Here is a 15,188-nt window from a genome sequence, read left to right on the forward strand (position 1 = left end):
GAAGAGAAGAGATAGAGTTAGGAGGCAAGTGGAGGGAGCATAAAAAGATATTTTATTTGGAATGATGCTGGGGAAGATAGAAGAGGGAGATTCACATCCATCGATCATGGGCCCTCCCACTCCCCACTTAAACTTCAATTTCAACTGAGAGAAAAAAAACAAACCAAACTAAGAATAAAAACAATCCAAAGAATTGAGCATCACATTCACATCCATCAGCCTCCAATCTCCATTCCATCATGATCACTTCCATCTTAGAGAGAGATGATAAAAAAAGGGGAGGGAGAGTAGGGGTGGCAACGGGTCGGATCTAGTTAAATCTGGATTTAAATAGTATTCGGATCCAACTTTTGAACCTGGACCCGACCTTTCAAATCCAAAATTTAAAATCATACCTAGACCCAAAATAGAATCTACTTATCCGATCCCGGATGGATCTGGTCGGGTCCATTGCCACCCCGTCACTAAGGCGCTCAAATAAGAGAGAGACCAACCGAAACCAAACCAAAGGATCAGCCAATCCTTGGCAGAAACCCGTAAAGCCGAGATTTCGTCCGAAATATTGAAAGTTTAAAACCGACCGCTAGAAAAGGATCACCCAATCCTTGGCCGAAACCTGTAAAACTGAAATTTCGTCCAAAACATTGAGGAGTTTAAACCGACCAATAGCGAGCAAAGAAGTGGCCCCTCGGACGTGTCAGCATTCTGGCCGGCAGATACCATATCGATCACTCTCACCAGACACGGCCACGAAGACACATATGTCAACACGTGTCGAGCAAGGAGGGGACGAGGGATCCTGATTTCCAAGGACTCGTTTTCCACGGTTTTAACTTTTTTTAGGGTTCGGCCCATCGCCGACCTGGAACAGTCCAAGCACGTCCACGTTTGCCACGTGGCCAAATAAGATGCCGCCTTCCAACGAACCGATATGCGACACGTGGCTATGGCCACTGCCGCTTCTACAGTCCCTAACGCGCAAAAGAAAAAGTACAGTCGTACGGACGGTATGTCTTTCCATTAAAGGAAAGTTTTGAGGGGTGAGAGATTACAAAGGCAAGGCTTTATTTCATACCAAATATAGACACTTTCTTAACCAATACAAACTCGCGTATTCTCTCTACTGATTTCACATATACAATGCTGACAAAACTCGTATTTACGGGAAGAGGAATCATCTCCTATTTCTTCCTCCTATGACTATGGTGTCCGTTTATGTAAATATTTACAGGGAGGTGGAGGTGGAGGTGGAGGTGGTGCAGGGCTTACACCGGCCTCTGCGGAGGTGGAGGTGGTGGTGGTGCAGGGCTTACACCGGCCTCTTTTTATTGAAGCTCGAGTGCAGTTTCCCTAAAAAAAAGACAAAAGGGTTTTTCACAGGGGCATTATTACTACGAGGGTATGTCCGTAATATGGTCTAATAATCGAGGCAAATTCCACCGAGGGGGGCTCTGTGGGGGATGCCCTTCCTCCTCTTCACGGAGCGGTAGCTGAACACGGTGGGCGGAGGAGTGGGCGGCGAGAAGCTCATCTGCACATTCGTATAAGACTCCTCCGTGTCCGACACGGTGGCCTCCTTCGCCATATTGACACGGCCATGTTTTCTGGAAGTTCCTGCTATCTGAAAATGCAAAGACCCCAAGTTTTAGGATGAATTGAAAATGAGAAAGGGAATATTCTCAATTTGAGCTTTGAAATTTACTAGAAATAAGCTAAAACAGATTTCTAAAATGGAAACAAAACAAATTGGAATTTTACAATAAATGGCCAAATGGAGTGTTAAAATTGATAATCTATCTAAAAGGGGTTTAGATTTCAAGGAAAATGCTGGGAAATGAGGGTGGCATTGAACATGAAAGAGGGAAGAATTTCCAGAAAAAATACTGATGAAAGGATAAAAAAAGGTTGGAAATTCATGAAAAATTATTAGGAGAGGGCATTTAAAATTGCAATAAAAATGCTGATAAATAGATATGAAAAAAGAAGAGGGATTTTGATATAGAATGACTGACCTTGCAGCCGAGGGAGCAGTAGGTAAAGGAGTCGAGAAGGGAGCGGTGGCAGATGATGCAGGTGTTGGTGACGCCCTTGCCGGGCCTGGGCTGCGGCCGCTCGTTGAGGAAGACGACGCGGGCACTGTTAATGATATAAGTCTGCACCCCACTAATGTCGAGTACCTTCTGTATCTCTGAAACCCTAATCACGTCGTGGTATGACGACCTCCTTATCTGCAAATTTTGAAACCCCAATTCACATTAAGCCTAAAGAGAGAAAGAGTCAACATTTGCAATGGGAATAATTAGAGGAGCTGCTTAGGCCACATTAATACTACTATTTTATGAAACTTGAGAGAGAGAGAGAGAGAGAGAGAGAGAGAGAGAGAGAGAGAGAGAGAGAGAGAGAGAGAGAGGGAGACATTGTGAATATCTGCTAGAGTGATTTTGCCCATATTTGAAAAAACCAAGAAAAACATGTTACATAACCTTAAGCTTTCAATTCAAACACATAAAACCTATCCTTTATAGAGAAAATGTTTGAATGCAACCATTGAATTACTTTTACAAAGATTTGAAGCAAATGAGCCAAGACTCATAAAAGCAGAGTAGTGTGCCACTGTTTTCACAGGGGAAAACAGGGGAGATGCACAAATTACACTGTATTTGGACCTCCCCATTCGAGAAGTCGAAGAAACCCAAAAGAATAGCCCTAAAGGGAGAGAAAAAGTTTGGCCTGAGTTTATTATACAATGGAGACTTAGAGAGAGAGAGAGAGAGAGAGGGAAATGAGAGAAGACAAGCTTGGTTTGAGTTTTTTATACAATGGAGACTAGAGAGAGAGAGAGCATACCTGTATGACATGATGGTCTTTGTGGTGTTGAAGACAGAAGGAGCAGAGAGCACCATTGCTACAGTCAAGGCAGTACATGTTGCATTCGCTCTTGTGAGAGTCGGTATGGAACTTGCATTGAACGAAGAAGCTCGTCTCGAGAAGAGGCTTCAGCCATGGCGGCCATATGTTCTCTTCATCAGGTGATCGTCCTCCCTGTAAAAATCCCACAACCCAATTTAGCAAAAGCACCATTCTTTCTCACACATTCTTTGTATGTATACATTCATATATTTAGAGAGAGAGAGAGAGAGCAATGGTGTTACCATGATTCTCCTATTTTTGGGCCTGATCTCTTTGAGGCTGAGTTCCTGCTCAATCGCCATTTTTGGAGCACTGAGAAATATGGGGAGATTTTAGAGAGAGAAAATAGCTTGGAACTGAGCTTCGATTTTTAAGTGGAGTTTCTCTCTCCTCGTTTTCTTTGGTTTTTGCTCTGTTACAAGGATGGGTTATCCCTCTTGTAGAAAGTGGGGATGGGGGACGGGGTCGTTCTTATCCGCTAAGTCTTCCTCCGAACCTAAGCCCGAACCTGAGATGCGTTGATAGCAAGGCACCCTCTTTTATCTTATTCAAACCTTTTTCTCTTAAAATAGACCATTTTTTGAAAAAAAAAATTATGGGGTAAGTTTTTTTTTTTCTAAATTAAAGACCACAATAAAATTTAACCCAAATTTTTTAAATAAAAGGAAATAAAGAAAGACCAAAAGATATTCTACTCATGTGGAAATACAATGTTGATTTACTCCATCGGATACATCTCCTCATAGAATTAATTTTAGGATCCTGATCTAACCCTTCCAACCCATAGATCAACCTCAATTAAAAATAATATCTTTTATGCACTTGAGTAAAATAATGCACGAGGTTGAATAGAGGCCCCTCAACTTTTATATAGTGAGATTTAAGTGGTAAAAAACTCAAATATCAATTTTTTAGAATGATTATCTACTAATTCCTAAGTGTGATTTAAAAAAAAAATCCTCCCAAGGGTCTTCCAACCGAGGGATTAGAAGTAAAATATGCTCCCTCGGGAGCATAGTATGCTCGTTCGAAAGGAGTCGGTTTATGATCATATTTCAAGGTTATTTTTCGAGTTACATAAGCACCTAAAAACTAAGGAAATTAGGGAGATATTTCAAAGGCAATTTCTAGTGTACCCCAAAAGCTTAAAATAAGAATTATTTGCGATGCCGTAACATGCTTTTATAATCCATTAAAAAATATGCATTAAATAATGTATCACTTTCTTGATAATTTAATAACTAATATTCATTTGTTTGGACTTTAGACAACTAGCATGAATCAGGGGGGCACCATATGACTCAGACCCATGAAATAATACTAGTAAGCTCTCTAGCTTAGAGAAAATAAATAAAATAAAAAATATTAGTTAGAAGTCTCTATTGGAATCCTATATAATTAATGCTGATTAGGTAAGCCTTTTGAATAATTAACCCTGAGATCAGGAAAAATCCCATTATTAGTACTTCTCAGCTTCCATTTATTTATATTTTTGTTCGGAATGCCGCCGGTAAGAGTCGCAACTGGAAACCTAAATATTTTAGTACGGATTAGCCTCTCATTAAAAAAAAATACGGATTAGCCTTTCATTAAAAAAAATGAACCCTAAATTCAGGAAAATACCTGTTAAAGTTATTAACTCTGAGCTGATTTCATGTGTTTATACTTTTGCTTGGAAAGCCAGCTAAGGAAAATGTCCAACGCAACGTTCAGAGAAGTTGGAAATTTTCGAATGGAAACTTTCCCAAATCCGGTTTTCTTGGGACCCCTTCGCTGCGCGTGAATGAAAAATCAAATAAGCAAAATAAGAAAGAAAGTATTACAATTATAATAATAATTGCTGAAATTGAAAACGGAATTTTATGCGAATATTCATGAGAGATGAACTGCTTGGAAATTTACCCATGCATTTTGATTTCATTTCAAAATATCCATCGATATCCACATGATCATGACTTGCAAATAGGTGGAATGCTATCAAAATACGCTCAAGTACTTATCTGAACTGTTTAATATTTTACCCCTATCTAATTTGATAAATTTCAAAACCCATTTCGACGTGTCATTTAATTTGATCGGCTATTTAAAATTTGATAACTTCAAATTTTTATAAAAAATATAGATAAGATATTAAACAATTAAACTTATTTATAATTTGATACAAATTTTCTTTAATAAAAAGTTAGACGAAAGAGGAGGTAATTTAAAAGTTTGATGCATTAATGAAAAAACGTGCATATAAGCAATTAAAATTAAAATAATACGTTATAAAATGTGATGAAACTGAAATAAAATGAATTGTTCACAAGAAAATAAAATTACCAAAAAAGGGGAAATAAAATTCGGAAAAAGAAAAAGAAAAAAAAAAGTTGAGAAATAGTGCGTTGTGTTGACCTCAGCCGCCAACTTGGAAAGGTCAATCAAGCGTTGAAAGCCGCCGTCACGAACACAGCCACGGCGGGCCCGCCCTAACCGTGTGAGTCCTAACACGTGTTGCGACACGTCATACTCGACATCACCTGGCAAGTGGCCACGTGGACCCCGGGTGTGGTCCCCACGTCTCGAACCGACCTCCCCACCCTTCTCTCTCTCTCCTCGGCTTCTGCACATATCGCGGCTCGTAGGTCGCTGAGATAATAGGGTGTGGTTTCCTTGCAAACTTAAACAATCCAATTAAGGCGTAATTATTTTAAAATTTATTCATATCTAATTAGAAAATTTTAAACTTAAGAAATGGTTAAAATCAATTAGATTTATAACTATACAAAAATCTTGAAAATGGGTGATCTAGATAATGCGTTGCAAGATGTATTATTTTATAGGCTCAAAATCTTTTTTTTTTTTTTTGTATTCTTCCATCTCGATGTTGAGATGATAAAGTAGTAGGTTTTTCAACATTAAAACAACTTTTTCCGATAATTTTTTAGATGCATATGTACTTCTACATTTTAAGGTTCCAACTACATGTAAACTTTTTCCTTTATTTTATTTTTTTTTGGAAAAAATTTATATAAGGTTGTAACCTTTAAAAATAAAATACATATGCACTTCAAAAATCTATCAGAAAAGTTGATCTAATGTTGAAAAACAATCTAATTGATCATCTTGACAACAAGATATATGCATATGAAAAAACAAAAGATTTTAAAAATTAGAAATAGTGCATCTTGCGACACATGGTCTAGACCGTCTACTTTCAAGATTTTCATATATTTATAGATCTACTTCATTTTAACACTTTTTGGAGTTTAAAATTTAATAATTAGATATGAAAATAGATTATGGGATAATCTTATGAATTTTTTTAACCAAAATTATATTTTATGATAAATTTTGGAGGTGCACTTTAATTGGATTGTTTAAGGTTGCAACCTTATAGAAACCACACGCTTATTTCTTTCTTGACTTCAGTTTCTTATTTAAGGAAAGTGGATTTGAAGTGAGATAAACAAAGGAGAGAGAAATTAAACTTTTATTAAAGGAAAATAGTTTGATGGGACTGTAATCTATTAAAATAAGTAAAACTTCACCTCATAACTCATTGAAAATTGCAATCAAGCATTAAAAAACCTTTACATTGATCATCTCGGTTTGAACATTATGTTTGTAAAAAAAAAATTAGGATTTAAAGATCTAAAAATAGTGTTCATAAATCCACAGGTTTTGTACCATTTTTTTAATTTCAAAAATTATTGTTGATGTTTGAAATTGATTTAGAGCCATCATCGAGATTTTTTTTACCGAAAGTGCTTTCCAAATAAGAATTTGAGGTGAGGTATTTTTTCTTTCCCAAGGCCTTATAAACTTCATCATTTATTAAAAGAAGAGAAATTTATTAATCTTCCTTTGAAAGCAACTCCAAAACTGTACACTTACGTAAAAGAGTTGTTTATTTATTTATTAATATTTTAATTGAATTGAATTTATTTTTTTTTGCTTTTCTTTTGAAGGTATTAGAAATGTGATTTGGACTTTTAAGCACATTCTCATACCTATTCGCCTACGCAACAGAAGATAATGCCGTATATCTATTTGTTTAGTTTGTTTATTAGCAAGTTTGTTTTGTTGAATCATTCTAGTTGCAATAATAAAGTTGACTTTTCATGGAACTTTAAGAAATATCATCTTATTCATATATTTAGCTCCAAGGACAAGGGAATGAGATAACCGCAAATCTCAATTCATTTATTAGAGATTACCTTTTTCTTAGCTAATAAGCCACTGAATTTTAATTAATACAAGTAGAATCTGAAAAAAGAAAGGGAAAATAGAGAAATTGATAGAGATACTTCGCTATAGCCTGATAGGTGATAAACGTTGTGCACGGATGCTCCAAAGCCAAACGGATTGATTTCTTTTGGTAAATAAAATACGAGAAAAATAAAACTTGTAATAAGCAAGCAATAATCACGAAAAATAAAGTAGGAAACAAATAATACAAAAAAATAAGGTTTCGTCACAAATACGACTACATTCATGGTTGAAAATGATCAATATTTTTTTACTAATTAAAAAACATTATAAGGTACTTACTGATATAACTTCATCTATTGGCAAAAACTATCGATATTTTGTTACTAATTATATATATATATCACTTACTTGAGATAACAAAAAAAACTCAAATCTCTCCAACCAATTTTTTTTTCTCTCTACAATTTTTTTCTCTTTACACACCTAAGTTTTCTTTCTTTTTTCATGCAGTTTCTCTCCTAACAAAATTATCAATATATAATGAAAAAAAGAGACCCCAAGACAAGTACATGATGCCACCTACTTTCTTAAGACTTTTGAAACCCTTAACTTTATCCTTATGTATTGTGTTACCATGTCCCTATCTTAATCTAAATAGAACTAACCCAAAACATATCATTTTGTATAATAAGAACTATCCAACGAAATCCAAAATAAAAAAAACCTAATCCCATTAAATAGGGATTCAAGACAAAATTATAAAAAACAAAGTCCCAATTTTCTTGAAATATTTGTCCTGCTGATTTGCATGTAATACAATATCGAGCCTTTGTAACACAATTGAATGCGAATTTTTCAAAATGCCAATTCTTCTCTTTCCTTCCTAACCTATTTGTATTTTTGTTGGGCACACGTGTTCATAGCTAGTGTGTATTTGTTGGGCACACGTGTTCATAGCTAGTGTGTATTTGTTGGGCACACGTGTTCATAGCTAGTGTGTATTTGTTGGGCACACGTATTCATAGCTTTTGTATATAGTGATATACTAAGGATATGATACCAATTTGACACTATAGAGTTCTATAATAATTTCTTAAAATTTATTTTTTAAAATCTTTTAAAATATTTATTGCCACAAAAGATGTTAATTTATTTTTTGAAATCTTTTAAAAATTTATTGCCACAAAAGCTCACATCCTTTTTTGATACGGTGTTTTATGTTTGAAAGACCAATTTTGTAATTATTCTCAACACCTCATATTTGAGATAGGTTATAATATGATCTCTCTATACGCATGAAACAAAGTCCATTTTAATACGAATAACCTAAAATGGACATAACCGAAAATGGACATAGGAAGTAGGACATACAGGATACTTGAATCTCACAAATGAAATCTGACATTTTAGGGTGCGCCACTGAGTTCAATCTAACATGTCTCTAACAACTCGATTTAACTGGCGTAGTAATGGCTAAAATTAGTTGTGACATCTTATATCAAATAAATGATGACTATTTTCCTTTGTCATAACTAAAAAAATAGAATTTTAATATTCAAATAATATGTTAAAAATGGGATTATTTGAAATGAGCCAAGCCGAATGAGCCACTAAGAAAACCTAAGCCGAGCTGTTTCATTCCCTCCACGAATCCAATCATTATTTAAATTGATATGGTTGAACCACTTTGGCCATTAAATAGAAAATTTCTAATTTCCACGCGCATGAGTCACCAATTTCTGCAAGGAAATTTCCATTCTTTTTCATTTTTAAAACGGAAAAAAAAAAAAGAAGATGAAAGTGAAGGAGAAAGGGCCACCTTTCTACAGGAGCCCAGGCATCTTTGCTTTCTTTCTCCTACTTTATGTTTGGCCATTGTGTTATAGGCTGATAATCACCCCTTAAATTGCATGAATTAACCAATATAACCTTTTTGTCGTTTTTCTTTTTTTAGTCTCATTACGTGACAATTTCCAAACAATTGTGCTATCCCTTTCTATGGCAAGGTGGACGTTCAATAATCGGGAGAAATTATTGTCAAAATGCCTTATCACATCATCATCGTCAAAATATTTTTTTAATTAATTAGAGTTGGCTACACGAATCTTAGTCTGTCATTTTACTCTATTAAAAATCATACCCTCAATGAGACTATAAAGCTACAAAGTTACTCAAAATTAAATATCTTTAAATTTTTGGAATAATTTATTTATTTGAAGTAATTTATCTAATTATTTGATTTTTCACTTGATTCATGTATTTCCTTCCTCCTTTTTTCCCATAAAATCCATTTAGATTTTGTGACTAATGCTAGCTTTAGGGCCAAAACCGTTACAAGTGTTGTATTTTTGTCCGGTAAGGTCTGCCCTAGGCCAGATATGGAACTTGAAATTAGGGGGTGAGAAGTGAGAACCCCTGCACCAACTACTGAAGGAATTTGAACTTAAAAGTATGGCCATGCCAAGTTTAGTCAAATGTCCTTTAAAAGTAAGGAAAGTATTTTGGAGTGGTTCAAACCAAAAAAGGTTTCAAGTGCAGGAATTTTGTTTTTTGGTTGTTGTTTTATATTGAAAGCTATCTTCAATATACGAAGGTCGCAATCAAAAAAATTAAATGTAGCACGTAATAAGATGAGAGAGAGTAAATTTAGACTGTTTGGGCTATGTATGACATACACATAGTACAACACCTGTTGGGAGGTGGGAGTTAGTTCAAGTAGAAAGCTTAAAAAAAACAAATGATAGGCTAAAATGATATGGTTGGAAGTAGTGAGAAAATATATGGCCTCACTGATAATATGCTTATTAATAGAGCATAATGATATACCAAGATTTGTATAGCCGACTCCAATTAATTGAAAAAAGACTATACTAACGATGATGATAAGAAGGTTGCAATCATTCTTACTTATCAGATGTGACATCTAACGGCTACGTGTAGTCACAAAATATAATTAAAACATTTTTAACCTTTAGGCAAAATTAAAGAAACACCACTTACTAACCAATTTCACATCCGATAGCTAAAAGTAATTTTGACATTTTTTGTTTTTTTGTCAAGTGCATAAATCAATATCATCAAATATTGTATTATCTTCGTAAATTCAAGGGAAACTAGGAATAGCTAAAAGCAAAAGTTCATGGAAAGAGGAAAACTTGACGAAAGTTGCTCTATGTTTGACAATTGTTCCAACTCTGCCCCAAACTGGGATTTCTCTATACGCCTACCCTGATTGATTTAAGTCCAAATTCGAACTAAATTTCCCATTTATCATGATTTTCCTTGTTGACTAAAATTCTCATAAAAGAGAGGAGACATGGGCCTAGACTGGTGGTGCACTGGAAATAAAAAGTACCAATAATGTAGACTGCAAGCATTTTTTTTTGTACGTTCCAAAAATAGGAATTTTATGATTTTTTTAACATTTTATTAATATGTTTTGATTTAATTTCAAAAAGGCCATCAAAATATATATATGGTATGAACCTTTTATATATATATATATATATAAAAGATTCAAGTCTCGTAAATAGTGCATTTTGTAATACATTATCTCGACTGTCTATTTTCAAGATTTTAAAATGTTTATAAATCTAGCCTATCTTCACCAATTTTTAAACTTCAAATTTTATAAGATAGCCTGATAATAGAGTTTCAAATCGTGTTGTCAGATTTGCTTTGTAGTCTTCTTCGGTTTGATAAAAAAATGAAGCAAATCAATGCTTTGGCCAAACCAGAGAAAAACTTCATAATTTTGTTTAAAAAATAATATTAGTAAAGTATATATTTATATATATAATATCTTAAAATAATAATTTTTTTAAAAATAAAAAAAATCCCTAAATTCTATGCTTCGGTCGAAGGGGTCGAATCACACCAAAGCAGGCCAAAACACACAAAGATAATTTTGTGCCTTAGCTGAAGAAGTTGAATTAGACCGAAGGTCAAAACCTATACAGTAGAGCTTCTGTTCGCTTTGGTGTAGGTCGAAAATCTGAAGACTTGGGCCAAAAAGCGTGTCTAACTGACATGTTTCAAGCCATCACTGGGGTTTCTGGCAGTAATGGATCATTAAAGGCAGGTCTTATACGAACGGCACCCTTTGACAAATTTCCCTTAAGAAATTACAACAAATTTGAAGTAAAAAGAAACTAAATGGTGGATATGACAAAGAAATTAAATGAAATCTTCAAATCTCAGAAGAATAAAAAACTTAATTATGAAAAAAAAGGTCATTGGGTTAAAGAAAGTTAGCAAAAGAGGATAGAGAATAGGTCGAAAGGGTTGGTTGGGTTGTGATCTCATGACTCAACCAATTTCAGGCCAAGGCATTGAAAATTAGGGCATGCTGTTCCAACGCATTAAAGTAGTAGAGTAATTGACGTAATCAAACTCAAATTTTGATCAACTACTTAGATGCCTCTTTTGACTTTCTGCAACTCCAACCGTCCCTATACAACTGAAAGCCAACCGTCACTCTATCTATCTATTTATTTTTTAATTACAAAGTGTCTTGGCGCCTTACCATCCATCAGATGTCAACAATGGATGGTCCGGATGTGTCGCTCCTCTTTCCACAAAAATTGCAGGGTTTAGGAGGGGGGAACATCCACGCAACCCACAGTCGGAATCCAAATTCTAGCATTGGGAAAATGTTTGGTGTATCATGCATCCCCTGAGCATAACACCCCTCTTAGATATGGACTAAAAAGAAGAAAATTTGAAACTATGGATATCAAAATATGCTTTATTTTTTATTTTTTTTTTAATTTTGGAATTTATTTATCTTTGCATATTAAATGTTAGGGATTTTATATTGCTAAAAAATTGGGTTTAAAATCCATATACAAAAATGGATCATGGAGAGAGGAAGCATATGGGCATATGAGTCAGACGGATTCATAAAAACTGGCTCCTATAGCAGTACATGCAAAAGAAGATTGTAGAATGTAATTTTAGACTCTTAATGTCAACATTAAATGTTGGAATGAGAAAAATCAGTATTAGATGAGTATAATTGCAGCTTTGTCCTTCTACCTAACCAATTTGTACTGAAGTTAAGTTCCCAGTGACTTCTGTTTTCACTTTTGTAATTTGGGGTAGATGTGCTGATTTATGGATCACGGAATTTCTGCCCCTTAAGAATACTTCGAAATTTTCAATCAATGCTTTGCGAGTCGTTTATGTCTAGGCTCAGTGCATGTTCAATCCCTTTTTAAAGCATGTTGTTTCTTCGTTTAAAAAGTTTTTAAGGCACATTTGGTACGCATGAAAATATTTTTTTGAAAGTATTTTCACATAAAAGAATTACATTAATTAAATGTAAGAGTATTTTCACATTAATTGGCTGCCAATTGATACGAAAAGACCTTAATAAAAATACTTTCACGCGTACCAAACGTGCCATTAATAGGTCGAAGGTAGTGTCTAGGTGAGGTTGAGGAGTTATTGGAAATCGTTGCTTTGGGTTTGTTTGATAATCTATAGGGAGATTTTCCTTATGCAAGCATTGTGACATGCTCATTTTGCCCCAAAGGGGTATCAATGGCGATGAGTGCACCTCGCATTTTACCAGTAATGACACGAGGGGAGTCTTAATTGCAGTGAATAGAGAGCGGGCTCTAGCCCGAGGTGGTTAGGTTGGCGGTAGGGGTGGACCGGCCGAGCCGAGTGCCGATAAGTAATGGTCACAAGAGCTGCCGCAACAGAGATAAACAAGGTGACAACAACTAACCTAGGACTGTAATCTGAACCTCTAAATAAAAAGTCTCTTTACCGGGATGAACTTTGCTTCGATTTGTGCATCTTTACCTTATCCCAATTCTCAAGTAGGAACCCAAGCAACTTTGTGAACATTTGGACCACACGTTGTTCACACGTCACGTTAGGACCACTCCACTCCTGTCATTTAAATATATTTTAAATAGGCTGATGCTGGGTCCTGTTATGGGGTACTAGAATTCTGGACACACCTCATTGTTTAGGGTAATTCACCTTATGTACGTTTTTTTTTTTTTTTTTTTTTTTTTTTTGGTAATTCAGTGGGAGAAGACAAGGCCTTTTTGGTTTTCCAAATAACTTGGGAAATAGATTTTTGAAAATATTAGTACAGTCGTGTAAGTGAGAATGAAAACAATGTCTAGGATGTGGGGGTGCACCTCATTGTTTACTCACATAATGAACGTTTGTTTTTTTTAGGAGAATGAAAACAATGTCTAGGATGTGGGGGTGCACCTCATTGTTTACTCACATAATGAACGTTTGTTTTTTTTAGGTAATTCAATAAGGAAGACAAGTCGCTATCCGGTTTTTCAAAAATATTAGTGCGGTGGTATTAGTAAGAATGAAAACAGTGACTAAGATATGAGGGTACTACCACCACGACTTCAGCCCCTTTCCCTGCATAATGCATGTTTTGGGAAGTGATGTTCTTTCACTTGGATACAGAGTCTAAAGAGCATGCATGTGGGTTAAGCCAAAGGAGGAGAAATGGTAATTGAAAAGAGTTATTTAGAGAGCACGCAGGCTTTGTTAGGCCTGGTGAGTCCCAAAGAGGAGAATTGGTAGTTGAAACCATTAGAGGAAATTTGTCAAAATGCACTTAAGATATTATTTATTATTTAACGTTTAGTATTAAAATATACATCAAAAAATACATAATTTTGAAATGGAATGGATGAAAAATAGTAAAAATGTTAAATAGTTAAAAAATGGGGTGCAAAGGAGCATTGGTATCTTAAGTAAAGTTGACTTAACTGATGAACCATTATGAACGTTGAATCCTTAAGAGCCATGTCATTTTTAAAAGGGAAAGGTTTATACAGAGCCGAGGCTCTAACACAATCAAATTTAAGCTTACCTCAAAAATTTCATTAGAAGAAATTGTTTTGATGTCCAAATATGTTCCAATTTATCATCTCAACATCAAGATATATGGGTATGAGAAAAAAATAGATTTCAAATTGTGGGAATAGTATATTTTGTAATGCATTTTTTTACCGTCAATTTTCAATACTTTCAACTTTTCATAGATCTATTGATCGACATTATTTTTGAAACTTTAAACTCTAAAAATAAAGATAAAAATATATTTTAAAACTATCACAAAGATTTCCAGTATTAAAACCACATTTCTGGATATTATTTACAGGTAGGCTTTAATTTAATTATTTATAGCCTAGACTCCATACAAACCGCACCCCAAAATGCATTGGTATTTATAGTCACTAGCGATGAATTGACGCAACCCAATCTTAAAGGGGCACTTTCTCTCTCTATTTATATAGGATTCATATCTCACTTTTCTAATTACACACTATTATTCCATTTTTCTCTTTCTCTCTCTAAAAGAAATGCAACTCCGGTGCCCTAAGATCTTGATGTTCTTGAGCATTTGTAAAGATGATATGAATAATTGATGATTTGTTTTCAATGTATCTTAAAGACAAATTTACCAAAAGAATTATAAATAATTTTTATTGTTAGGGGAAAAATATCTTCCTAAAAAAACGTGTCCACGTGTCTAAAAACAAAAAAAATTCTCTTCAATTCTTTTCCAAACTTTTTATATAGACTAATTTTACATGGTCCCTATTTCACCCACCCCCACCATATCCAACAAGATGGAGAGCAAAGGGAATCAATTGCTATTGAAGCTTTTAAAGAGCTTTAAAACAAATGGGAAATGAGACACATTGGTCAAAGTTAGGCGGAACACAGGCCAAAAACTCTAGATTTTCAAGTTGAGCATGAGACTAGTGCTTGAATCAACACATTGATCGTCCTCATTTTTTTTATTTTTTTTTAATTATTTTTTTTTCATGTGTATTAAAATTACTATTATCATTATTATCATCATCAAAAAAATTTTCCTAACTATTTGAAGTCGGCTATACAATTTAACTACAAATGTTTAACAAATTTTGCCAAACAATACCTAAATTCACAGCCATCCACTATGAACAAATAGTGCATTGGTTACTTGTGACAGTGTTCTACATTTCCATAAATTGCCCCAAAAGTAGGGAATTTCAAAATTTAACCTAAAAGAAAGGTAACTATCACTATATCAGAAATGTTCATTA

The 15,188-nt window shown here is 34.5% G+C and overlaps 1 protein-coding gene across 1 annotated transcript; it reads right to left on the reverse strand.

Moving 5' to 3' along the window:
- Window positions 1–1,046: 1,046 nt before the first annotated feature.
- On the reverse strand, window positions 1,047–3,350 carry LOC18429220 (PLATZ transcription factor family protein). The gene is made up of 4 exons (XM_006838511.4): window positions 3,153–3,350; window positions 2,848–3,042; window positions 2,013–2,228; window positions 1,047–1,621 (listed from the first exon to the last, which is right to left on the reverse strand). The coding sequence occupies exons 1-4, from the start codon at window positions 3,210–3,212 to the stop codon at window positions 1,418–1,420; spliced, it is 675 nt and encodes a 224-aa protein (XP_006838574.1). The 5' UTR covers window positions 3,213–3,350; the 3' UTR covers window positions 1,047–1,417.
- Window positions 3,351–15,188: the final 11,838 nt, after the last annotated feature.

This window comes from Amborella trichopoda, chromosome 3 (genome assembly GCF_054954075.1).
Source record: "Amborella trichopoda isolate Santa Cruz 75 chromosome 3, AtrichopodaSantaCruz75HAP2 v2.0, whole genome shotgun sequence".
Taxonomy (NCBI): Eukaryota; Viridiplantae; Streptophyta; class Magnoliopsida; order Amborellales; family Amborellaceae; genus Amborella; species Amborella trichopoda.

What these genes read in the sequence shown, in the direction of transcription:
- LOC18429220 (XM_006838511.4), bottom strand. Translation starts at nt 3,212, where the DNA reads ATGGCGATTGAGCAGGAACTCAGCCTCAAAGAGATCAGGCCCAAAAAT. An exon ending in CCAAAAATAGGAGAATCATG is followed by an intron (nt 3,043 to 3,152) that starts GTAACACCATTG and finishes GGATTTTTACAG; the next exon opens with GGAGGACGATCACCTGATGA. An exon ending in AAGACCATCATGTCATACAG is followed by an intron (nt 2,229 to 2,847) that starts GTATGCTCTCTC and finishes CAAAATTTGCAG; the next exon opens with ATAAGGAGGTCGTCATACCA.